This window comes from Geotrypetes seraphini, chromosome 4, assembly GCF_902459505.1.
Source record: "Geotrypetes seraphini chromosome 4, aGeoSer1.1, whole genome shotgun sequence".
In the NCBI taxonomy this organism is placed as follows: Eukaryota; Metazoa; Chordata; class Amphibia; order Gymnophiona; family Dermophiidae; genus Geotrypetes; species Geotrypetes seraphini.
The window spans coordinates 288,510,603-288,534,995 of NC_047087.1; the positions used below are offsets into that span (position 1 = coordinate 288,510,603).

Here is a 24,393-nt window from a genome sequence, read left to right on the forward strand (position 1 = left end):
GTAAAGACTGGGATTCCCTTCCCCAGCAGTGCCTGTGTATGCTTCATCTATAGTATGTATTTTATTGCGTTAGAAGATCTGATGGAATGAGGATAACAAATGGAGCATTGTGACCATGGGAAAAATTATCTTAAAATTAAATGGAATGGAGGTAATGCTATATTATCCCAGGACAAGCAGGCAGCATATTCTTAACGTATGGGTGACGTCACCCACGGAGCCCCGGTACGGACCTTTTTAACTAGAAAGTTCTAGTTGGCCGCACCGCGCATGCGCGAGTGCCTTCCCGCCCGACGGAGGAGTGCGTGGTCCCTAGTTTCTTCGTTTCCGCGGAGCGAAGAAGTCGCATGTTTTTCAACGGCCGTTGAAATCATTTAGTTTGCCTTCCCGCTCGCGTATTTTTTCCGAATTTCTTCCTTTTTTCCCTTTGGATTACTTTATTTTTCCTTTAAAAAAAAAAAAAAACTCGTCGAGTTTTCTTTATTTTTTCGAGCCGGCCCCGGCGGGGCCTGTTGTCATCATACAGGCCTCCGGCTTTGATTTTGCGGAGGCCGTGTTTCCCTTCATGCCCCCTCAACCGGGTTTTAAGAAGTGCCAGCGGTGTGCACCCCCGATCTCTCTCACAGACCCGCACAATTGGTGCCTCCAGTGCCTGGGTCCAGAGCATCGGGCTGACACCTGCACCCGCTGTGCTACGCTTAAAAAGCGCACTTTGAAAAATAGGCAGATCCAGCAAAATATTTTGTTTGGTACCGGATCTGCCATGGAACCTGCCCCGACGTCGACGGCACCCCAAAAGTCGGCACCAACGACGTCGACACCCCTTCCTCGGGGTCGTTGGGCCCAGGTAAGCCGGCTAAGAAGCCTTCCACTTCCCTCGAGCGCCCTCCTGCCATGGTTGCGACACCGGCACCGCACCGGCCCCGCAAACGCTCCGCTCTGATCTCGGTGAGTGCCTCATCATCGGCCTCCTCATCGCCGGAGCGTAGAGCGGCACCTATGGTACCGAAGAAGAAAAAAACGGTACCGGTGCCTCCCCTGGATGATCGCATCGCAGCCATACTCCAAACACAATTACAGGAGCAGCTGCAACAACACCACCAACAACTGTTGCCGGCGTTGCTGGCACCGCACCTTCCGGTACAGGACCGGTCCGAGCCTCGCACTGTCCCATCGGTGTCGAGCCCCTCGGTACCGATTAATACCTCCATGCCGGTGCTCTTGGCCGAAACACCTACAGTGCATACCCGTGCTACTGCCGACCCTGTCCGGTCCCAGGAACGACATCGGTCTTCCTCACCCGGTACCGCCTCGGTGCGCTCAGGCAAATCTCTCTCAAAGACCCGCCATGCCGAGCCCTCCACGCCGATGTCCAAACGTACGCACCCCGACGTTAGGGACCCAGACTTGTGGGAAGACTCCCCTCACGGTACCGAATAGGACGCTTCGTCAACCGACGAAGAACCCTCCAGAACCGACACCGTCTCCAAACCTGAACAATCCTCTTTCTCTAAATTCCTTAGGGAGATGTCAGCAGCTCTTTCCATCCCCTTAGAGTCCGAATCTAAGAAATCTCATGCTTTCCTCGATGCCCTAGACTTTGAGCAACCTCCCAAGGAATTTCTAAAGTTGCCCGTCCACGACATCTTACGGGAAACTTTCTATAAGAACTGGGAGATTCCCCTCACTGTTCCCGGAGCCCCGCGTAAATTGGATAGCTTATACCGGGTTATCCCAATCCCAGGGTTTGACAAGCCTCAATTGCCCCACTTGACAAACCTCAATTCCTGGTGGAATCTACTTTGAAAAAATCTCAGGGTTCCAGCGTATATGCCTCCACCCCTCCTGGCAGAGAGGGAAAAACCATGGATAAATTTGGTAAGCGCCTTTTCCAAAATTCCATGCTAGCCAATAGAGCCAACAACTACACCTTCCACTTCTCCTTCTACATGAAGCATCTGGTGCAACAGCTCTCCTCCTTACAGAAATATCTTCTTGAACGTAAGGTCCCTCTGTTCCAGCAACAAATTTCCAGCCTCCTCCAACTCAGGAAATTTATGGTTAGCTCCATCTATGACTCATTCGAGCTGACCTCTCGCGCCTCTGCCATGGCAGTGGCCATGCGCCGTTTGGCATGGATGAGAGTCTCTGACCTAGACATTAACCACCAGGACCGCTTGGCTAACGCACCTTGTCTGGGCGATGAACTCTTCGGAGAGTCCCTGGACTCAACAACCCAGAAACTCTCAGCACATGAGACCAGGTGGGACACTCTGATCAAACCTAAAAAGAAGACTCCACCTGCTTGTCCCTACAGACAACAGTCTTCTTACCAGCGTAGGTTCTCGGCCAGACCTCTCAACCCGCCTCAACAACAGTCTCGCCGTCCTCGCCACCAACATCAGACTCAGGCTCGCCCACAGACTCAACCTGCCAAGCCGCCTCCTTCATCTAAGCCGTCTCAACCCTTTTGACTCTTTTCTCCAGAGCATAGCCATTCTTCCACCATCGCTGCCTCTCCCTCAACCTATCGGAGGACGTCTTCAGCTTTTCCTCAGCCGTTGGGAGGTCATCACTTCGGACCAATGGGTCCTCAACATCATTCGCCACGGCTACTCTCTCAACTTCCAGACTCTTCCACCAGACCATCCTCCCGTAGAGCCTGCTTCTCACTCCTCCCAAACCCCCCTCCTCCTGAGGGAGGTCCAATCCCTCCTTCTTCTCAATGCCATCGAAGAGGTACCTCCGGACCAAAGGGGTCAGGGATTCTACTCCCGCTACTTCCTGGTCCCCAAAAAAACAGGAGACCTTCGTCCCATCCTCGATCTCAGGGACCTCAACAAGTGTCTAGTCAAAGAGAAGTTCAGAATGCTCTCCCTAGCCACGCTTTACCCTCTTCTCTCCCACCACGCTTTACCCTCTTCTCTCCCACCACGACTGGCTATGCTCCCTAGACCTCAAGGAGGCCTACACTCACATCCCAATCCATCCGACTTCACGTCGCTACCTACGGTTCTAGATACAGCACCATCACTATCAGTACAAAGTGCTACCCTTTGGCCTCGCATCATCGCCCAGAGTGTTCACCAAGTGCCTTATTGTGGTGGCGGCCTTCCTCAGGTCTCACGACCTTCAGGTGTTCCCCTACTTGGACGATTGGCTGGTGAAAGCACCTACGTCTCCGCTTGTACTACAAGCCACTCATCACACCATCTCGTTCCTCCATCTCTTGGGTTTCGAGATCAACTACCCCAAGTCGCATCTGCTTCCCACACAGCGACTTCAGTTCATTGGAGCAGTTCTCGACACCACTCTAATGAGGGCTTTTCTCCCCTCCGACTGCCATCGAACTCTGCTCCACCTCTGCCGTCAGGTGCTCCTTCATCACTCCATTCCAGCTCGGCAGATGATGATCCTCCTGGGCCACATGGCCTCGACAGTCCATGTACTTCCTCTGGCGCGACTCCACCTCTGGACACCTCAGTGGACTCTTGCCAACCAATGGTCACAGACCACCGATCCTCTTTCTCATCCCATCTCTGTGACATCGTCTGTTCAGCAATCTCTTCAATGGTGGTTGAACTCCTCCAATCTTTCCAGGGGTCTACTCTTTCATCTACCCCCTCACTCCATGATCATAACCACAGATGCCTCCCCTTATGCATGGGGAGCTCACCTGGGAGATCTTCGCACCCTGGGACTCTGGACCCCTCAGGAGCGTCAACATCACATCAATTTCCTGGAACTCAGGGCCATGTTCTATGCTCTCAAGGCCTTCCAGCACCTTCTCTACCCTCAGGTTCTGCTCCTGTGCACAGACAATCAAGTCGCCATGTACTACATAAACAAGCAAGGCGGCACCGGATCTCCCCTCCTCTATCAGGAGGCCATCCACATCTGGACCTGGGCCACGACCCACAGTCTCTTCCTCAAGGCTGTTTATATCCAGGGCGAACAGAACTCCCTGGCCGACAATCTCAGCCGCATCCTTCAACCTCACGAGTGGACTTTGGATCCTCCCACACTCCGCTCCATCTTTGCTCGCTGGGGCACTCCTCAGGTGGACCTCTTTGCAGCTCCTCACAACCATCAGCTGCCCCAGTTCTGTTCCAGACTCTTTTCTCCTCATCGTCTGGTCCCAGATGCATTCCTGCTCGACTGGACAGATCGGTTCCTCTATGCCTTTCCTCCACTGCCTCTGATGTTGCGGACGCTCTTCCAACTTCCGCAGGGACAGAGCCACCATGATTCTCATCGCCCCTCGGTGGCCTCGCCAACACTGGTTCTCCCTCCTGCTTCAGCTCAACTCTAGGGAGCCCATTCCTTTTCCTGTGTTTCCTACTCTACTTACTCAGCAGCATCAGTCTCTACTACATCCCAATCTGTCCTCGCTCCACCTGACAGCTTGGTTTCTCTCGGGCTGGCCTCTCTAGAGAATCTGTCTCAGCCTGTCCGTCGTATTTTGGATGCTTCCAGGAAACCGGCCACCCTCCAATGTTACCATCAGAAGTGGACCCGGTTCTCCTCTTGGTGTCTCCTTCATCATCACAATCCCACCTCATTGGCGGTGGAAACTGTACTGGACTATTTGCTCTCTCTCTCCGACACTGGCCTCAAGTCGACCTCAATCAGAGTCCACTTCAGTGCCATCACTGCGTTTCATGAGCCTATCCTCGGAAAACCTCTTATGGCTCATCCCCTGGTTTCCCGGTTCATGAGAGGCCTCTTCAATGTCAAACCACCTCTGAAGCCTCCTCCAGTCGTCTGGGACCTGAATGTGGTTCTATCAGCCCTCATGAAACCTCCGTTTGAGCCTCTTGCCACAACTTCACTCAAATTTCTGACGTGGAAGGTGTTTTTCCTCATTGCCATCACCTCTGCCAGGAGGGTTAGTGAGCTGCATGTACTGGTTGCCGACCCACCTTTCACTGTTTTTCACCATGACAAGGTGGTTCTGCGTACCCATCCTAAATTTCTGCCTAAGGTGGTCTCGGACTTCCACCTCAACCAGTCCATTGTATTGCCTGTTTTCTTCCCTAAGCCCCATTCCCATCCTGGGGAACAGGCGTTACACTCGCTGGATTGTAAGCGTGCCCTTGCATACTACCTTGATCGTACCAGGGCTCACCGCTCGTCTCCTCAGCTCTTTCTGACCTTCGATCCTAACCGTCTAGGTCGTCCTGTCTCTAAACGGACGCTTTCCAACTGGCTTGCTGCCTGCATTGCGTTCTGTTATGCTCGGGCCGGTCTCTCTCTGGAAGGTGCTGTCACGGCCCACAGGGTCAGAGCTATGGCTGCTTCTGTGGCTTTCCTCCGCTCCACACCTATCGAGGAAATCTGCAAGGCTGCCACTTGGTCCTCAGTTCACACGTTCACTACTCACTACTATCTGGATGCCTTCTCCAGACGGGATGGACACTTCGGCCAATCTGTGTTACAAAATTTATTTTCCTAATGGCCAACCATCCCTCCTCCCTCTCTGTTAGCTTGGAGGTCACCCATACGTTAAGAATATGCTTCCTGCTTGTCCTGGGATAAAGCACAGTTACTTACCGTAACAGGTGTTATCCAGGGACAGCAGGCAGATATTCTTACGTCCCACCCTCCTCCCCGGGTTGGCTTCTTAGCTGGCTTATCTTAACTGGGGACCACGCACTCCTCCGTCGGGCGGGAAGGCACTCGCGCATGCGCGGTGCGGCCAACTAGAACTTTCTAGTTAAAAAGGTCCGTACCGGGGCTCCGTCGGTGACGTCACCCATACATTAAGAATATCTGCCTGCTGTCCCTGGATAACACCTGTTACGGTAAGTAACTGTGCTTATTCAGGATAGCATAGAAACATACAGGATAAAACAAAATGCAGTGTTGAAATATCTGGGTAGAAATTTATGTGTGGTTGGGAACAATTTTAAGACCATAAAAAAGCGTTACAAATCCTTTAGGAATAAAAAAAACAAACGTCCAAAAATGTGTTGATCTTGATCCAAGGAACAAATCACCACCATATCCCCTTGATGGTTTTCTGTGCATGTCTCAATCCCTGTAGTCAGATTCACCAATTAGATCTCAGTTGTCCTAGGAACCTGGAACATAGAAGGCGCTTGCTATTACAGGAAGAGGTCATGAATCAAAATGCAAAATCAAGTTAGCTTACAGCATTTCAACAAGTTCCTGTCTAGTTTCTAAAACAATATACTCTTAAGGTAGGATTAACACTTGGTTTATCTAATCTTCTTCTGTTAATCTTGTTCTTCACTTCCCCCTCTAAACTAGATATATAGATTTTCTGGAGACCATGGGAAAAGATAAGACAAACATCTAGTCTTTTAATCTCTACAAATCAAAAATTTGTGACTAGTAGGAGATAATATTGCGGTGAGGAACATGTGATTATAGAGCTGGATGGGCACAGAACAGGTCTTAAAACTCCAGATGAAGGAATGAGACAATTACCAAAGGGGATAAAGAAAGATCATTCATAACACCTTCTATCTCAATAGTCCAGTACAGATTATGCCAATCTATCCTTTCCCAGCTCTTCATCAGAGTTTAGGAGTCAACAGAATAGGTGAATTCATTTGCTGGCTGTTTAGGAGGCAAGTGAGAGTTGGGACAAAAATGTCTCGTTCCAGAGAGCCAGCTCCACCTATTTTTGACACATTCCGATCTAGATAATATGAAGGAGTCCAAATGGTCAGTTTTATTAATAGCAATAGAGGACATCCTTCTTTGATCTTAAATCTTCCTGTTACCCACTTCACAGCCCTTGTTCCAAAGGGACACTGATCTTACTAGCACAACAAACAAAACCTGAGAAAATCCCAAGGTAGTTTTTTCCACAGTTGATTGCTCAGTTAGTTTGAAGGGGGCTCTCAGGAGCAGGCATGCATGCCCCTTTGGACATGTGCCTAAGGGCATAAATCTTGTGTCCGTGGTAGGCCCATATATCATCTCTCCTGGCACTCTGATGTCATTTGTGTAATGTGCATGGCAAAGGGCCAGGAGGATGGTTTTTATTACTACTTTTGCTTTTTACTGTTTAAATGTTAGAACATAGTATTGTACACAGCTTGAGTGCCATAACCATGAAAGGCAGCCACCTGAGACAATAACCTGAATTTTGCAGCTTCTTACTTCATCTGAAAATGGATTAACACTGTGCTGAATCTCTTTCCTAGGTGAACCTAGAACGCTTCAATCTCCAGCCCCCTGTGTCTTTCCGATTGATGTCTGGCTCTGGTCCAGTTTATGTCACTGGACATCATCTTATTGGTAAGATTCTAAGGGAGAGAGGTGTGTTTATGCTCTGAATTTCATAGTGTTTGGAATATTTGTGGTGCACAATGAAATACAGTGTTCCACCGGTCATTCACAGTTCACGGTATTCTCCGATCGGGACTTCCTGTGCTAAAGTCGGGCTTCACCAATCAGGAGCTGCGTGTCAAAGTAGCTCCTGATTGGTGAAGCCTAACTTTAGTGCAGGAAGAGGCGGTCAGAGCATACCGCGAGTGATTTCCTTCACTTGCCGATGCTTCAACTGCCCTATCCTGCCTCCCCAGGCGAAAAACCACCTAAATCAGGCCTCCATGCCCTCCTCCTGCACCCAGCCATGGTCCCTGAAGTGCAGCTGCAGCAGGTAGTCGTTCTGGATCTGCAGCAGCTGCTTGTGCGGCTCCACCCTTGGGTGCTTTCCCTGTGCAGCTGCACGTAGAGTGTGGGCAGGGGGTCGCTCTCGGGCACCGGCAGGTAAGTGATGACCGGCGAGCGCTCCAGATCAGAAGGGCAGCCTAGATCAAGCTGAAGTGCTCCATGTCGGGGAGCCTCAGGGTACGGGGCAGCAGCACCAGGCAGGGGGCATCTCCAGCTCCTTGTCCCATATTCGCGGTTTTTAGATATTCGCAGGGGTTCCTGGAACAGAACCTCCGTGAATATCAGGGGAGTACTGTATACAAGATTACAAAATCTATCTGAATGCACTGGAAAGCTTTGGCAGTATCGGAACTATAATAGGTTTTCCATTGCAATAGGTGAGACATTCTGGACATGTGGGTTATCGCCCAATGGCGGCAAGCCATATGCAGAAGGAATTCACTTCGGATTTTTTCTGACTGTCCTCTACTTCACTGGGAGCTCTAGAACCACCTGTAGATTTTACTCTTCTGCAAGCATGCCTGAAAGAGTTTCTCTGCCCTTTTTCTACTCTCTGACATCTAAAAGGTCATAAGAACATAAGCAATGCCTCCACTGGGTCAGACCTGAGGTCCATCGTGCCCAGCAGTCCGCTCACGCGGCGGCCCAACAGGTCCAGGACCTGTGCAGTAATCCTCTATATATATCCCTCTAACCCCTTTTCCAGCAGGAAATTGTCCAATCCTTTCTTGAACCCCAGTACCGTACTCTGCCCTATTACGCTCTTTGGAAGCGCATTCCAGGTGTCCCCCACATGTTGGGTAAAGAAGAACTTCCTAGCATTCATTTTGAATCTGTCCCCTTTCAACTTTTCTGAATGCCCTCTTGTTCTTTTATTATTCAAAAATTTGAAGAATCTCTCCCTCTCTACGCCCTTCATCCTATATAATAAAAGGCTAGACGCGCATGTGCACTCCTATTTGCGTGCTTCCGTGATCAGTAGGTTTGTGGCCGCAGGAGTGCGCATGCGCGACTCACCAGCCTTATTTCGCAGCATCCGCGATTTGTTTTTCTCCGTCCCCTTAAGTCCCTCTAAAGCTTCAGACTACGGACCCCCAAAGCAGCCACGGCTCCTCTCTCATCTTCCGACGCAAGTGCAGCTCATGAGAGGAGCTGCGGCGGCTTTGAAAACGGCTCCCTTGTGGCGACAGTCCCCCGACAGATATTCTCGCACTGCCCACCCCCACCTCCTTTTTTAGCGATCCATCGAGAGGCTCCCCAGCCTTCTTCCAACACCTACCGAGCCCCCAGCGCTGCTTTTAGCTCTTCCTGCACGTGGCCCAAGCCGACAGTACCAGCGATACAAATGCTGAAAAAGGAGTCGGGACTCTTCCCCACACGAAGCCCTACGCCCGCTGTTCACACAAGCCAAACTCCCACGCAGCCCACCTTGCAATCGCGCATGGGAGCCCCAACCCAATCGACTCCTCCAGGCCGACTATGCACCGACCTTGCCCAAAATCACAGGCACAACTAAGCGCCAGCTCCTCCTGAACTCACACACACACCTAAGTGTCAGCTCATTTGAACAGCCCGAACTCACAGCCACACCTAAACATGCAGACCGGGGTCGTGGGAGGATGCGCCGTGGCAAGTGGTGCACAGGGACTTGAGGGGGAGGGAAACTGTCCGAGGAGAAAAACAGGCAGACAGCTTTGTGATGTTCCCAGAACAAATGTGGCAGCTCAACCCAACCTGAATGGAAGTAAAGAGGTATGTACCTTCATCTTTGCTTCCACGGTTGTCAAAACAAATTTCCACGTGCGCACGTTCGCATAAAAAAAAAGAGACATTGACAGATTGATACAAATATGTCACACATACTGGAACAGTTAGCTGGCAGTGAAAGACATTTACAGAAGGACAGGGGGTTAAAGAGACAGATTGAAAAAAAATAAATACAGTGGACAAGGAGAGAGAGACACAGACACTCACAGAAGGACAGGGGACTAAAAAGACAGATTAAAAAAAAATACAGTGGACAAGGAGAGAGAGACACAGACACTCACAGAAGGACAGGGGGGCTAAAGAGACAGATTGAAAAAAAAACCCGAAACACTGGACAAGGAGAGAGAGCGACAGACACTCGCAGAAGGACAGGAACACTGGACAAGGAGAGAGAGACACAGACATTCACAGAAGGACAGGGGGGCTAAAGAGAGATTGAAAAAAAAAAAAACAGTGGACAAGGAGAGAGAGACACACACTTCGTCCCTGTTTCTCGATCACTAAGGCGTGGAAGTCTGCACCGTTTGAGCCACCAGAACAGTGTGGAGCCGTATTCTGCTCCTGTTTCAATAATGCTGGCATTTCTCCCAGTGGGCCTTCATAAGGGCCTTGCTGTGACTTCTCTTCGGGTCCAACTCACTGGACTCTTGTTTCAAAGCCCAAGACCATAGTCCTTCACTAACGTGGCCAGATTCCTGCGAGATTCCCTTCCAATTAGAAGACTGTTCCCTTCAATTGATCTTAACTTGGTTTTCTCTGGCCTCCCCAAAGCTCCATTTGAGCCTCTGACAGACGCATCTCTCTTTGAAATGATACTACAAGCAGTTTTTTCTGGTCGCCCTGACTTCAGCGAGACGTGTCTCGGAATTCCAGACTCTGTCTTGTAGAGAGCCTTTCCTTCAGATGGGATCTCTCTCCGCATAGTTCCTTCATTCTCCAGAGACAAGCAGGGAATATGCAGGCACACTTGTTGATGAAGTGACTGAGCCTGTGTGTCGGTGCTCTTCCCTAGCTATAGTAAGCTTTTGGCTTACTGATCATGTGCAGAGTGCCCTACACCTGGAGCTCCTCCTTTTGTCCTGTCAGTTTTGTCTCTAGCAATATAACCAATCAAGATGAGGGGATGGTGGGCATTCTGGCTCGACTGAAGAGCTTTCAGGAGAGCTCCCGGGTTGTGGAATTCTGCAATTGCTGGGATGGGTGGTCAACTTGTCCAAAAGCCAGTTGGCTCCATCTCAGCGCCCTGGAGTACCTCAGAGTTCTCTTCATGCTTAGGGAGAGTCTTCCTGCCAGAGTCCCGAGTGTGCAAGTTGGCAGTTGCAGATTTGCTTCCTGATGGATTGTCAGTGTCCTTGGGCACAGGATTTTCTGCAGATGTTGGGGTCAATGGCAGCCTCCCTGGATGTAGTCAGGTGGGCTCAGGCTTGGCATTCACCCACTTCAGTATGCTCCTCTTCAGTGGTGGTCGCCTGAGATGTACGATCTGGACTCTCCCATTCCACATCGGGGGTTAGTTCGTTGCAGCCTCCTCTGGTGCCTACAGTCTTCCAATCTGGTGTGGGGAGTGAGTCTAGATCAGCCTCAGTGGAAAGTGTTTATCACAGATGCCAGTTTCCTCGGTTGGGGAGCTCAATGTCTTGGTCGCTTGGTTCAGGGCAGCTGGTCTCTGGAGGAGGTGTCTTGGTTGATCAATGTTCTGGAGACCAGAGCCATCCAGTTGGCATTGCTAGCATTCCAGACGTTGCTGAAGGGCAAATCGGTTCATGTTCTCTCGGACAATGTCACGGCGGTGGCTTGCATCAATCATCGGGGGGAACAAAGAGTCGTCTGGTGGTGCAGGAGGCTTCTCTGCTCATGGCTTGGGCAGAGATTCATCTTCTAGACATCTTGGCTTCTCACATAGTGAGAGTTGAGAATATCCAGGCGGACTTCCTCAGTTGTCATATGCTGGATCCCAGCAAGTGGTGTCGGTCCTGCAGCCTTCGAGTTGATTGTGCAGGTGTGGGGCCAGTTAATCATGGACCTGATGGCCATGAGTGTCAACACCAAAGCGCCAAGGTTCTTTAGTTGGCGCAGAGATTTCCAGGCCAAGTGGCTGGATGCTCTAGTGCAACCTTGGCCATTGGATGGCCTCCTGCATATTTTTCCCCCATGGCTGATGGTGGGCAGAGTCCTCCTTTGCATTGCTCATCACATTGGCAGTGTGATCCTGGTGGCTCTTGACTGGCCCAGGCACCCGTGGTACGCAGATCTGGTTTGTTGTCTTCTTGTGGCAAATCCTCTTTCGCTCCCCCTCTCACCCAATCTTCTGATGCAGGTCCCATTCCAGTGTTCGATCTGGGTCCCTGTTGTCTTAACAGCTTGGCTCTTGAAAGGGAATGCCTAAGTAAAAGAAGGTTTTTCAGATAAGGTAATCTCCACCCTCTTGGGTTCCCAGAGACTTTCCACCTCTCAGGCCCATATGATAAGTGTAGAGAATATTTTAAGCTGACCCTGTACCTTGGAATAACCAAGACTAGGTGCAGGGCATTGCAAGTGGTACAAAATGCAGTGGCTAGATTGATAACAGGAACATTGAGGTATGAACATATTACACCTTATCTTCGACAGTTACACTGGCTGCCAGTTGCATTTAGAATTCAGTATGAAGCACTGATGATTTGTCATCAATTCTTATATGGTATGATCCCTGAATTCTTTAAGAGCAAGATGACTATTTACCAACCAAAAATATCATTGTACTCTGAAAATTCTGCTCTGCTGAAGGTGAATGTTAGTTCAAAATATGTAGAAACCAACGCAAAAACCTTTTTGTTATGCAGGGATAAGATTGTGGAACTCTCTTGTTGGGCAAATACGGAAATGCAGTGATAGGGGAACATACAGGAAACTACTTAAAACTCAATTGTTTGTAAATGCGTTTCTTTAAGTAGTGATTTCCCCTGTTTTGCTGAATTTTTTTTTTTTTTTTTTTTTGAAGGCTTAATTATCTGTGTTTGTTTTATTTGCTGTAAAATTTTATGTATGTAACATTTTGTAAACTGTTTTGGTTTAAAACAGTATATAAATTTTTTAAATAAATAAATAAGATAACTTCTGTACAAGCTGGATGTGCGCAGGGCCCTGCTCATCTACCTGGAGAGGACTAATGACTCCATGCTTTCTGATGATCTTTTTGAACTGACCAGTCACTCGAGACAGGGCAGGCCAGCCTCTAAGGCAACCATTGCTAGTTGGATCATTATGGCGATTTTCCTCTTCCTGCCATTCTGCCGGGAAACAGCCACCTCAGCGCTGTAAGCAGGTCGAATGCCCTGACAGTTAATTCCACCAAAGGTGTAATGACCTACTGGGTGGAATCCCAGGCCATTTTGCCTGATGAAATCTGCAGAGCAGCTACTTGGGCTATTCTTCACAATTTTACAAAAGTTCTACAGAGTGAGTGATGTGGCGGCTCGAGAGGATGCTGCCTTTGGGTCCTCTACTGTGGACAGGCTCATCTATCCATCTCTAGACGTTTGGCACTACTTTGGTATGTCGGCCCAAGTGTGGACTGTGTATCCACAACAGAACAGACAGATTAGGTTCTTACCTCCATAATCTGGGTTCTGTTAGGATACACAGGAATCCATACTGCCCATTCTGTGTGGACTTGTTTTGATTTGTTTTGTTTTTGCCTTCGACATTGTCAGTGTCCATCTTGGAACCTATGCTGTTATACTTAACATAAAGAAATAATGTGTTTCTGGTATTGGGGGTTTCCCTTTCTCTTTCCTCCTGGGAAGGTCCCTTAACTCCTCCTGCTTGTTACCCTTAGCAGGTTGGATCTGAGTTATTCATGCGAGTATTTATTCTTTTTTTTCTAAGTTTCAGAGCAGAGCAGAATGTGTTTCTTGCTGGGGAAGTTTCCCCGTGTCTCTCCTCTTGTATTTCAGTGGAGTTGATTGCTTTGGTACCAACTGAGGAGGGTGCAATGCTCCACTGCAGAAGGGGAGGAGTTCTCCAGTTCTTAAAGGGGTATCCTTTTGCAGTTCGTTGGAACGGTAAATCAGCAGCTCAAGTATGACTCCTGTGCATACTAACAAAACTCAGATTACTGAGGTAAGAACCCAGTCTGTCGATAGGCGCCAATACCAATTCTTGGGTCACTCTACTTCTTACCTTCTGCATGAATTCCATTCACTACGATCCTCTGACAATCTGCTGATTATCCAGTTTCTAATCCACTTCATCACTTTGTCCTAACAAACCTGTTCAGTTTGTTCACAAGTGTATGAGGAATCATGTCGGGTTTTTTTGAAGTCCAAACTCTTACCCAGAACCCTTGGGGATTGGTGGATGCCAGATAACTGTAGTTTCTGGTTGCTTGAGAGTTACTGTAAAAATTGTTTGCTCTCTAGCTTTCTCTCGCTCTTGACGTGACTTGACTTCATGCTGTTCTATATTTTGCTTCCCACACCACCTCCCCTCCAAATTCAAATCTACAGATCTGCTTTTCTGACTGAAAGTAACTAACTTTGTCTGGTTTGTTTCCTGCAGTACATGACAATGTGGAAGAGGAGGGCACAGAGGAATCTGATTATAGTGATGATATAGAAGGATCTGATTTTGATGCAGAGAGTGAAGAGGAGATCACTCCCATCAAACCAGCCATAAAGAAGCAGAGGTAAATATTTAGCACAAAGTAACAACTAGAATAGTTATTTTTGGTTATCCGTATACTGTATATCTCTCATAATGTGGAATTGTTCCCATTCATTTCTTGAGTGGTATTCTACCATACTTCTGCCCTTTTCTCTCTTCTGATGTGTACAATGGGTTGCATTTGTTTTGTTTTTGCTTCATTTACTTGCAGAAGACCTTTGTGATAGTTATTTAGCGCTATTAGAAGAGCCGATATATATACCTTTCAGATTTTTAGCATCATTACAAGAGCCATCATATATATCACAACTGTGTTCAACATTTCTTTACATTTTTCCTAATTGCTTGTCCTTGGAATCACACTCAAAACCAGGACCCCTGACAAATGCCAAGTTGCCAAAACATGGAGCGTGTTGGGTCCGATATATGTTACCATCTAGTTGAGCAATTAGTGGTTTGTGTAACTTCTGGTAATCTGATTTGGAATGTTTACATATGATGATCTACTTGGACATTTAATTTACAAAGACTAGGGAACACTCAAAGTTACAGAGTAATACTCTTAAACCCAATAGGAGGAAATATTTTTTCACTCAGGAAGCTCTGGAACGTGTTGCCAGAGGATGTAAGAGTGGTTAATGTAGCTGGTTTTAAAAAAGGTTTGCTCAAGTTCCTGGAGGTAAAGTTCATAGTCTTGCTGTTGAGACAGACTTGGGGGAAACCACTGCTTGCCCTGGATCAGTGGCATGGAATTCTGCTATTATTTGGGTTTTTGCCAGGTATTTGTGACTTGGATTGACCTCCATGAAGACGGGATAGTGGACTAGATGGACCATTGGTCTGACCAGTAAGGCTGCTATTATGTTCTTATGACAAACAGTTTCAGAGAACATTATTCCATTCTGCTTTGTTTAGGGTTTATCAGCTTTGTTGAAATATAGTTTGTTTGTTTTTTGGGGGGAGGGTTGTACATTTCAATCACATCTCCCCTCAGCCATCTCTTTTCCAAGATGAAGAGCCCTAACCTCCTTGTTTTTCCTCCTATGAGACAAATTCCATCCCCTTTATCATCTTGGTTGCATTTCTTTGAACCTTTCTTAGTTCTGCAATATCTTTCTTGAGATAAGGAGACCAGAATTGAATGCAATACTCAAGGTGAGGTCACACCATGGAGTGATACAGAGGCGTTATAACATTCTTAGTCTTGTTTACCATCCCTTTTCCAATAGTTCCTAGCATTTTCTTTGCTTTTATGGCTACTGTCGCACCTTGGGCAGAAGGTTTCAACGTATTTTCTACAATGGCACCCAGATCTTTTTCTTAGGTGCTGACCCACAAGATGAACTCGAGCATCTAGTAATTATAATTTGGGCTATTCTTTCCAATGTGCATCATTTTGCATTTGTCCACATTAAATTTCACCTGCCATTTGGACTCCCAGTCTTCCAATTTCCTAAGGTCTACCTGCAGTTTTTCACAGTGCATGCGTTTTAACAATTTTGAATTGTTTTTAGTGTCATCTGTAAATTTTAATCACCTCGTTCCAATTTCCAGATCATTTATAATCAAGTTAGATAGCACCGGTCCCAGAACAAATCACTGCAGCACTTTTACAACACAGTTTACAAACACATAGTATCACACTGTGTTGCATTAAATCGCATCACAAGCATTTAAATCCCTGCTGGTGCTGAGCCTAGCTTAACAAAACAGGATACAATATAATTTTCAAGTAGCGGTTTCATTTGTGACCTCTTGCTATGATAGATTTCATCAACTACAATTTCTTTGATAGCTCTTAAAATTAACATTTGCATAGCACCCCAACCAGCGGGTACAGACCGACAAAGACTAGCTGAAAAGCCTGGCTGTATACCAGTTGTGCAGTCCCTGAGCCAGCCAGTTTTCTCGGTCTCCAGCAGATGGTGGACATTTCTGCGCAGTCCCGGTCAGGTACAGAATTATAGCCCAACAGGGGAATTTTTTGTTTTGTTTTCTTACCTATACCAACTGAATTCCTTTTTTTGTTCCAAATTTGCACTGGACTGGGATGAAGGTCTGAGGGGATCTCTGGGTGCCAAACCTGGGTGACCATGTCCTTCCCTTAGAGATTGTGCTTAGGGCCTCAACTGTGCTTCTCTGCTAGGCAGATAGCTAGTCTAGAGAGCCAGTGGGTTCTGCTTTTTCCTATTTGAAGATAAAGAATAGCCCGAGAAGGAAAGTTGTTTCCCAGGCAATGTTGGGGAGTCTGGGAACCCTCCAACACTTTTGTCTTTTTTTTTTGGAGTGGAGAGCTATGTAAAAGGTACCATCGGGGTGTTCTAAGGAATGGCTCTGGAGGGGACGCTAAAACAGCAGCAAACTTGGGTCTCCAAGTAGCAGCAGGCAGATTACACAGGGAGGCCCCGATTGCCAGCATGGCTGCAATTTTTGGAGTTCTTCAGTGGCTCTGCCGGTGACGATCAGAGGCAGAAAACTACAGTTTTTAAGTTTTCCCCTGACTTTATTTTGGCAATGTTCTCTGCTTTTTGTATGTGCAAGCAGGGGAAGGAGGTTCCATCAGGGGATCTTCAGAGGGCTCGGCCTTCTAACTCTTCTCCCTCCTCCTTGGTCTCCAGTTTCAGCCTCCATGAGGTTGGAATTGTATTTCGAGATAAAAAGTTTTATTTTTGAATTTTCATGAACATTTATATGCATGTCAAGAGGGCACAGATAAAAGAACTTTTCCAAAACAATGCAATGATTGGTTGGTGGGAATTCATTTGAGAGTCACATCTCAGAGTCTCCGGGTCTCTGAGCATATATATAAAAATTCACTACATTTGATGCATGCTGTTTTCATTGTTCATTAAGAGCATGGTTATCTTTGCATGAGGGAAACATTTTTTTGTCATATTCATCATTTCCTTTCTTATATATTCTAGTTACCCCTTTTTTCCAGTGACTTATTCCTATTCATCAGTCATCATAGATTCCTTCCCTTTGCTTTTTTGGGGAGGCACTATCGGTTCTGTGCTCTCTCTTTTGGTCTAGCTACAGCCTCCTGCACCTTTTTGAAAGTGATGGTGATAGTGGTGGTGGAAGACACTGAAGGGCAGGAATCTCAATGCAATCATATCTGGACAATATAATCATAGGACTCTCTATACTAGTCTAATATATTCCTAGTAGCTTAATAAGGTTTAATTAACTAATTAATCAGCTCAATAATAAGATGCGGACAGTAGTCCAGCAGCAAGAGGGGTTCTATCCAGTCTTTTGAACCGAGTGTCGCATGTATGATTTTCTCCTGGTTGGCAAGAAGTTATATGTGTGTGTGCTGCAAAGAGCTTCTAGCTCTCGGAGAACAAGTACTTTCCCTTGAGGCTAGAGTAGCAAACTTGGGGGAGCTGAGGGAGACTGAGAAGTACATAGAGGAGACTTACAGGGATGTTGTAGAGAAGTCTCATCTCCAGTCTGGTAGCCCCTGTGCTGCCTTGGGAGGAGAGGGGTCTAGAAGGAGAGCCTGGTGAAATGGGAAATAATCCTGTAGCCAGGACCTGCCCACCAAGAGATATAATATCCTCTCATACTGAGGATGTGTTTCCAGAGGTTTCTGCTCAGGAGGGAAGGGTTAGGACAGCTGTTGTAGTTGGCGATTCGATCATTAGACATGTAGCTGGCTGGCTGGTGGGTGTGAAGATCGCCTGGTTACTTGCCTGCCTGGTGTGAAGGTGGCGGACCTCACGTGTCACTTAGATAGGATTTTGGATAGTGCTGGGGAGGTGCCAGATGTCTTGGTACATGTAGGTACCAATGACATAGGAAAATGTGGGAGGGAGGTTCTGGAAGCCAAATTTGGGGTAGAAAGCTGAAATCCAGATCCTCCAGGGTAGCATTTTCAGAAATGCTTCCAGTTCCTCTTGCAGGACCCAAGATGCAGGCAGAGCTCTGAAGTCTCAATGGGTGGTTGAGGTGATGGTGTAAGGATGAGAGTTTTAGATTTGTTAGGAAGTGGGCTAATTTCTGGAAAAGGGGGCTTCACCTTCTGAAAGAATGGACTCCACCTTAACAGGGATGGAACCGGGCTGGTGGCGCTAATGTTTAAAAAAGAGAGAGAGCAGCTTTTAAACTGAGATGGGGGGGAACAGACAGTCACCCAGGAGCAGATGATTCAGTGTGGAGTGGTCCCTTAAGGATACTGTTGAATCAGAACACTTATGGAGTCCCAATAGAGAGGTTTCAAAAATGGTAAAAGAAAGCCAGGAGTGCTTGAGAGAAGCAGAGTAAAGATGTCAAATTATCCCTGTCATCTTCTCAGCAGCTATAGATATAAGGAAAAAACATAATTTGAAGTGTCTGTATACAAATGCTAGAAGCCTAAAAAGTAAAATAGGAGAGTTAGAGTTTATAGCACTAAATGATGAGGTAGATATAATAGGAATCTCAGAGACCTGATGGAAGAAGGACAATCAATGGGACACTGTATTATCTGGAGTCAAATTATATTGCAAGGATAGAGTAGATCAAATTGGAGGGGGGTTGTGCTATATGTTAAAGAGGGAATTAACTCAAATAAAACATTCTGGCATATTGGGCAACAGTATAATGGGTGATTTCAATTTTGACTGGTTAAATGTTACATCAGGCAGTGCTAGTTAGGAAAAATTCCTAAATTTGATAAATGACTGCTTCTTGGAGTAACTGGTCCAGGAACCGACAAGAGAGGGAGCTATTTTAGATTTGGTCCTTAGTGGAATGAAAGACATAGTACAGGAGTTACTGTTTTGGGTCCGCCGAGGAAAGGTGATCAAATTTGAGCTGATTCGTGGAGTGACATTGCTAAAAAAATCTACTATACAGGCATTTAATTTTCAAAAGGGAGACTATGATAAAATGAGGAAAATGGTTAAAAAGAAGCTAAAAGGATCCAGTTGCAAAGGTTAGGACTGTAAACCAGGCATGGATGTTTAAAAATACCATTGTGGAAGCCCAGAACAGATGTATTCCACGTATTAACAAAGGTGGAAAGAAGAGGAAACTAGAGCCGGCATGATTAAAAGGTGATGTGAAAGAGGCTATTAGAGCCAAAAAAAAAACATTCTTTAAAGAATGGAAAAAGGATCCGAATGAAAAAAATAAGAAGCACTGGCAAGTTAAATGCAAAGCATTGATAAAGAAAGCTAAGAGAGAATATGACGAGAAACTTGCCAAAGAGGCAAAAACTCATAATTTTTTTTTTAAGATTCATCTGAAGCAGAAAACCTGTGAGGGAATCCGTGGGACTGTTGGATGATCAAGGAGCAAAAGGGCCACTCAGGGAGGATAAGGCCATAGCGGAGAGACTGAATTAATTCTTTGCTTCGGTCTTTACAGAAGAAGATGTAACAGATGTACCAGAAATGGTTTTCAAGGGTGATATGGAGGAACTAAAAGAAATCTAGGTGAATATGTACTAAGTCAAATTGACAAGTTAAAAAGTGATAAATCACTTGGACCAGATGGTATACATCCCAGGGTACTAAAAGAATTCAAACATGAAATTGCTGACTTGCTGTTAGTGATCTGTAACCTGTCGCTAAAATCATCTGTAGTATCTAAAGATTGGAGGGTGGAAAATGCTATGTCTATTTTTTTAAAAGTTTCAGGGGAGATCCAGGAAATTATAGACCGGTAAGCCTGACTTCAGTGTTGGGAAAAATGGTGGAAACAATTATAAAAAATAAAATTGTGTAACACGTAGACAAACATGATTTAATGGGACAGAGTCGGCATGGGTTCAGCCTCGGCAATTTGCTTGTCTTTTGAAGGTGTGAATAAAAATGTGGATAAAGGTGAACCGGTTGATGTAGTGTATCTAGATTTTCAGAAAGCTTTTGATAAAGTTCCTCATGAGAGGCTCCTGAGAAAATTAGAGTGTCACGGGATAGGTGGCAAAGTTCAGATGTGGATTAGAAATTGGTTATCAGATAGAAAACAGAGGGTAGGGTTACATGGTCATTTTTCTCAATGGAGGAGAATAAACAGTGGAGTGACGCAGGGATCTGTACTGGGACTGGTGCTATTTAACTTTATTTATAAATGAGCTGGAAATTAGAACAACAAGTAAGGTGATTAAATTTGCAGATGACATGAAACTGTTCAAAGTTGTTAAAACACATGCAGATTGTGAAAAATTACAGGCAGACCTTAGGAAATTGGAAGACTGGGCATCCAAGTGGCAGATGAAATTTAGTGGACAAAAGCAGAGTGATGCACAATGGGAAGAGTAACCCAAATCACAGTTACCAGATGCTAGGATTCACCTTGAGAGATAACACCCAAGAAAAGTATCTGGGCGTCGTCATAGTAGGAGAGCTTGGCAGTCAGGAATCAGGAGGATGAATTATTCCAGCAGGAGCTGTCGGTCTCTTTAAACTGATGAGGTTCACACTTGAAATAAAATGGTGTCTGCTCACATAGAGGCACAGGAGGGAGGGAGAGGGGCGTTTTGGGACTCGGGAGAGAGCACAACTTCCGGATTAATAATGGAAGGGATGGATGGACAGGAATGCAAGAGGGGCCTCAAGGAGGTGGAGAAGGTGGGAAGAATACCAGGATCCGAGTTACACACACATTCAACTTTAACGGTTTAAAAAAAAACAGAACCCGTTCTTAACCCGGGGATTGCCTGTACTGGTCTTTTGGGAGTCATTTAGTAGCAGGGGCCATTCAGTCTTATCTGCACTAACATTCCCAGAGTCAACAAGGGACAGATTGTTTTAATATTATATCCCAGAATCTTTTGCTTGCATGCTTGACACAGCCAGCATACAGTAATTCTGACAGTTTCCACTGTTCAGTAATTTGTCTTAACTCACCTTTTCAATCTGGTCTTTCTGCAACTCTAGTTTAATCTTCCCTATTTTCACCTAGTCCCTGATTGCTCACAGTAAAGCAACTTTCTCTGCTTTTGTTTTTCCTTTACTCCGTTTCTCCTTTACTCCGTTTCTCCTTTTCTCTGTTGGAATTACAAAGCTTTACCCTTTTAATTTCCAATTCATTTTTTTGTTTTGTCCTTTATAATAGTTGGTTCCCCTCCCTTCATTTCTTTTTTTAGATTATCCGCTATAATAAAACCCTTAGCGTGCATGCGCACTTCAAACTCCTTGCCTCCACATGCGCAGTACACCGTTGGCAGCTGGGGTTGATGTGGTACGGGCTGTAAGGGGCATGCATGCGGAGAAGGAGGCGGTTTCTGCTCCTCCGGTCTGGCTTCCGTGTAAAGGGCGGTAACCGGTTGTTTGATCATCTGCAGCTGCCTGCAAGATCAAGCAATCAGAGCTGTCATTGGTCGGGGTGGGAGAATCGGGAGCTAGAGAGAGTGGTCTGAGGATACTATTGGGGGCTGGGGTTTGAATTGGTGCAGGCTCTGGTGTTGGAGTGCAGTTGGGTGAAAAGGGTTAAAGTGGCACATGTTGAAATGGGGAGGGGGACAGTTGCAGTACTGTAGGAAGGGACAGGGGAGAGACGACGGAGAAATTCGTAAAAAAGGAAGAGAAGCTGGGTGGGGGTGGAATATAGGAACAGGAAGAATGGCCTTGGAGGCAATGGAAGGAAGGATAGATAGGAATGGAGCTGGTACTGAAAGGGTGATAAATGCAGTAGAGGATCGATGAGGGCCAAAAGGGTACAGAGGACTAAGGAAATGGCGAAAGGTGAGGTGGTGGGACTAGGATCAGTGGGAGGCAGGGTCTGGGCATGATAAAGACGGGGCATGGGTGGGGTCAGGGTATAGGTGGGGCTATTCTAGCACCCGTTACTATAACGAATGTAATGGGTTTAAACACTAGTAAATTTTTTAAACATATTTTAATTGATCTGCAGTATATTTTGAACATGAGCATCTAATTATATTCATGATAGTACATTTTGAGTTAAGTTCAAATGTTTTAAGAAAATTGCAAAATCTAGTTTAATTTAGAAATTAGAAAATTTTTAAAGTCTAATGATCTTAATTGTACAAATACACTTCCCCCTCCAAATCCACGGGTTTAGTACCTGCAGATATGGTTATTCGTGGTTTTTTGCCCCTGACCTCCCCCTAGTTGTTATGGGTGAATCACTGCGTCCCGGACCACCCCAGACCTTACCTGATGGTCTAGCAGGGCAGGAGCAATCTTCCTACACTCCTGCCCCGTGCAGATCTGTCATCAAAAATGGCTGCTGTGAGTTTCCATTGTAGTCTCGTGAGACCACGGGAACTCACGGCAGCCATTTTTGATGATGGCTCTGCACAGGGCAGGCGAGTATGAATATTGCTTCTGCCCTGTGTTACCACTAGACCACCAGGTAAGGTCTGGGAATCAGGAGGGAGGCGGGGGTGGGTCAGTTGGACCTGTTATTTGCGGTTTTTCAATATTTGCGGGCTGGCTGTGCCCCTAACCCCTGTGTATACAGAAGAAGAAGTGTAGATTCAGAGAATGTAGAAAGCTTGTCTAATTGTGGTGTTCTAACTTCTCATCTCTTCATTTTATAGAGTTTGACATCGTGATATCTAACTTCCACTGGACAAGATGTTTTAGCAGTTCGACTTTGACTGTATTTATATTTTTAAAGACTTATATTTTGGTTGCAGTTTTTCTTCTCTTTTATGGTCACATTTAATTGAAAGAATTCTGGAAATCCTGCAGACAAATCATGTTTTTAAATTTTATATTCTATTTAAAACAATTTATGTTGCACATTATCTGCTTATCTAAGTATTGTACGTAATACATAAAACATTTTTAACCAAGTTTATTAAAAAATTTGATTAAACACTTATCATATTATAAGCGTTTTACTACACAATTGTACCACATACAAAAAAGTGTCTATGCAAAACTCATGCCAAAAAGTACAATTTCATTATTCATAGGTCAAGATCTGTTATACATATGTATCCTCCACACTCAGAGATGAAAGCCTGCATGTGTGTGCCTTTATTTTCTTAAGAAAGGTTGTGATACATGTTATTCACAATTCTCTTATATGTAAACTAGACAATCTTATCTCAATAGCCTAATTGGACAATAAGTATTAAATAAAGATTCAGAACAAAAGTTCATGTGGGCTTCCTGACTCATTGCTTTAAAAACAGTTACTTTTTTTTTTTTAATTCTTACAATAAGTGTAAAAGTATATAACATCATTTTATACTTAAATACATCACTTAAGTCTATCAAAATCTACTTCAGAATCCATATCCCTCCCTCCCCTATATTCAATTTGCACTCATAAGAAAACCAAAATACCCCCCCCCCCCTTGGATCTGCATTTTTAAGGGGAAAAACGGTTTTCATTCATTGCCGTATTTTTTAATGGCTCCCAAATATCCTGAAATTTCTTGTAAAATTACAGTTACATTTTAAGCTGTATTCTCTGGTAAATCGGAAGCCAGTCTTCACTTGAAACACAATAATTCTGTTCTGTACAATTTGGAGGGCTTTTAAAGTTGAAATAGGAAGACCAAGATAAGAGACCATTACAGTTATCAAGAATAGAACTAAACACCATTTGAAATTTCATTGGTGATAAAAATAAGTTTGGATCAGATGGAACTTAAAAAAATTACTTCTTCGTCGTCCCTCCAGACCAGCACAGAATCGGATGGGTTTGCGCTCCTCTGCCAGCAAGTGGAGACAGACACTGACTTTTGGCATCAGTACAAGTGGATGTGCAGTCCCTCTGATAATCTGTCTTTTCTCAGGCTTAGATTCTTAAAAAAGCGTGTTAAATAACGGGTTGCTATTGCAGCCGTTCTAGTAGTGAATTTTATTCTCCAAAAAACACTCGTACAGATAAGGTTGGCGGAGAGTAGTGAAGACTCACTCAATTTCCATGTGCCCATCGCTGTGCAGAATAAATGCAAAAAGAAAAAAAAAACCAAACAGTGGGAAAGACGTTCAATTTCTCCTGCTGCCAACCAACACCCACACATCTCCCACCCCCCAGCAATGGGAGAGATACCTATTCTCTCCTACTGCCATGTACCCCCCCCCCAGCAGAAGGAGAGATGCCCACTCTCTCCTGCCACAAACACTTCCCCCCCTGCAGTGGCGATCCCTTAGGAGGGGCCTTAGGTATCCGGGCCAATCAGTGCCTTGGGCCCCTTTCCGGTGCATCTGGGGAGGGTACTGAGGTTCTGATTGGTCCAGGTTGTTTTAAGACCCTCCCTATGGGAGAGACCTTAGACAACCTGGACCATACCAGGATACACAGGGGAGGGGAAGGCCAGGCCCATTTTGAAGAGGCAGGCCAGCTGACCACAGGGAGTAAGCATCCCAGTCGGCCAACTATTTCAAGGTAAGGGGAAAGGGGTCATAGGCAGAG

The 24,393-nt window shown here is 45.9% G+C and overlaps 1 protein-coding gene across 1 annotated transcript in view; it reads left to right on the forward strand.

Annotated features, from left to right (window-relative positions):
- The window catches only part of NPM3 (nucleophosmin/nucleoplasmin 3), a 37,302-nt gene extending 14,174 nt beyond the window's left edge, over positions 1 to 23,128 (forward strand). Inside the window, exons 4-6 of the mRNA XM_033940141.1 lie at positions 7,179 to 7,272; positions 13,957 to 14,083; positions 22,559 to 23,128. Coding sequence (XP_033796032.1) covers positions 7,179 to 7,272; positions 13,957 to 14,083; positions 22,559 to 22,565 — 228 coding nt within the window. The 3' untranslated portion in view covers positions 22,566 to 23,128. The remainder of the gene's footprint in view (positions 1 to 7,178; positions 7,273 to 13,956; positions 14,084 to 22,558) is intronic.
- Positions 23,129 to 24,393: the final 1,265 nt, after the last annotated feature.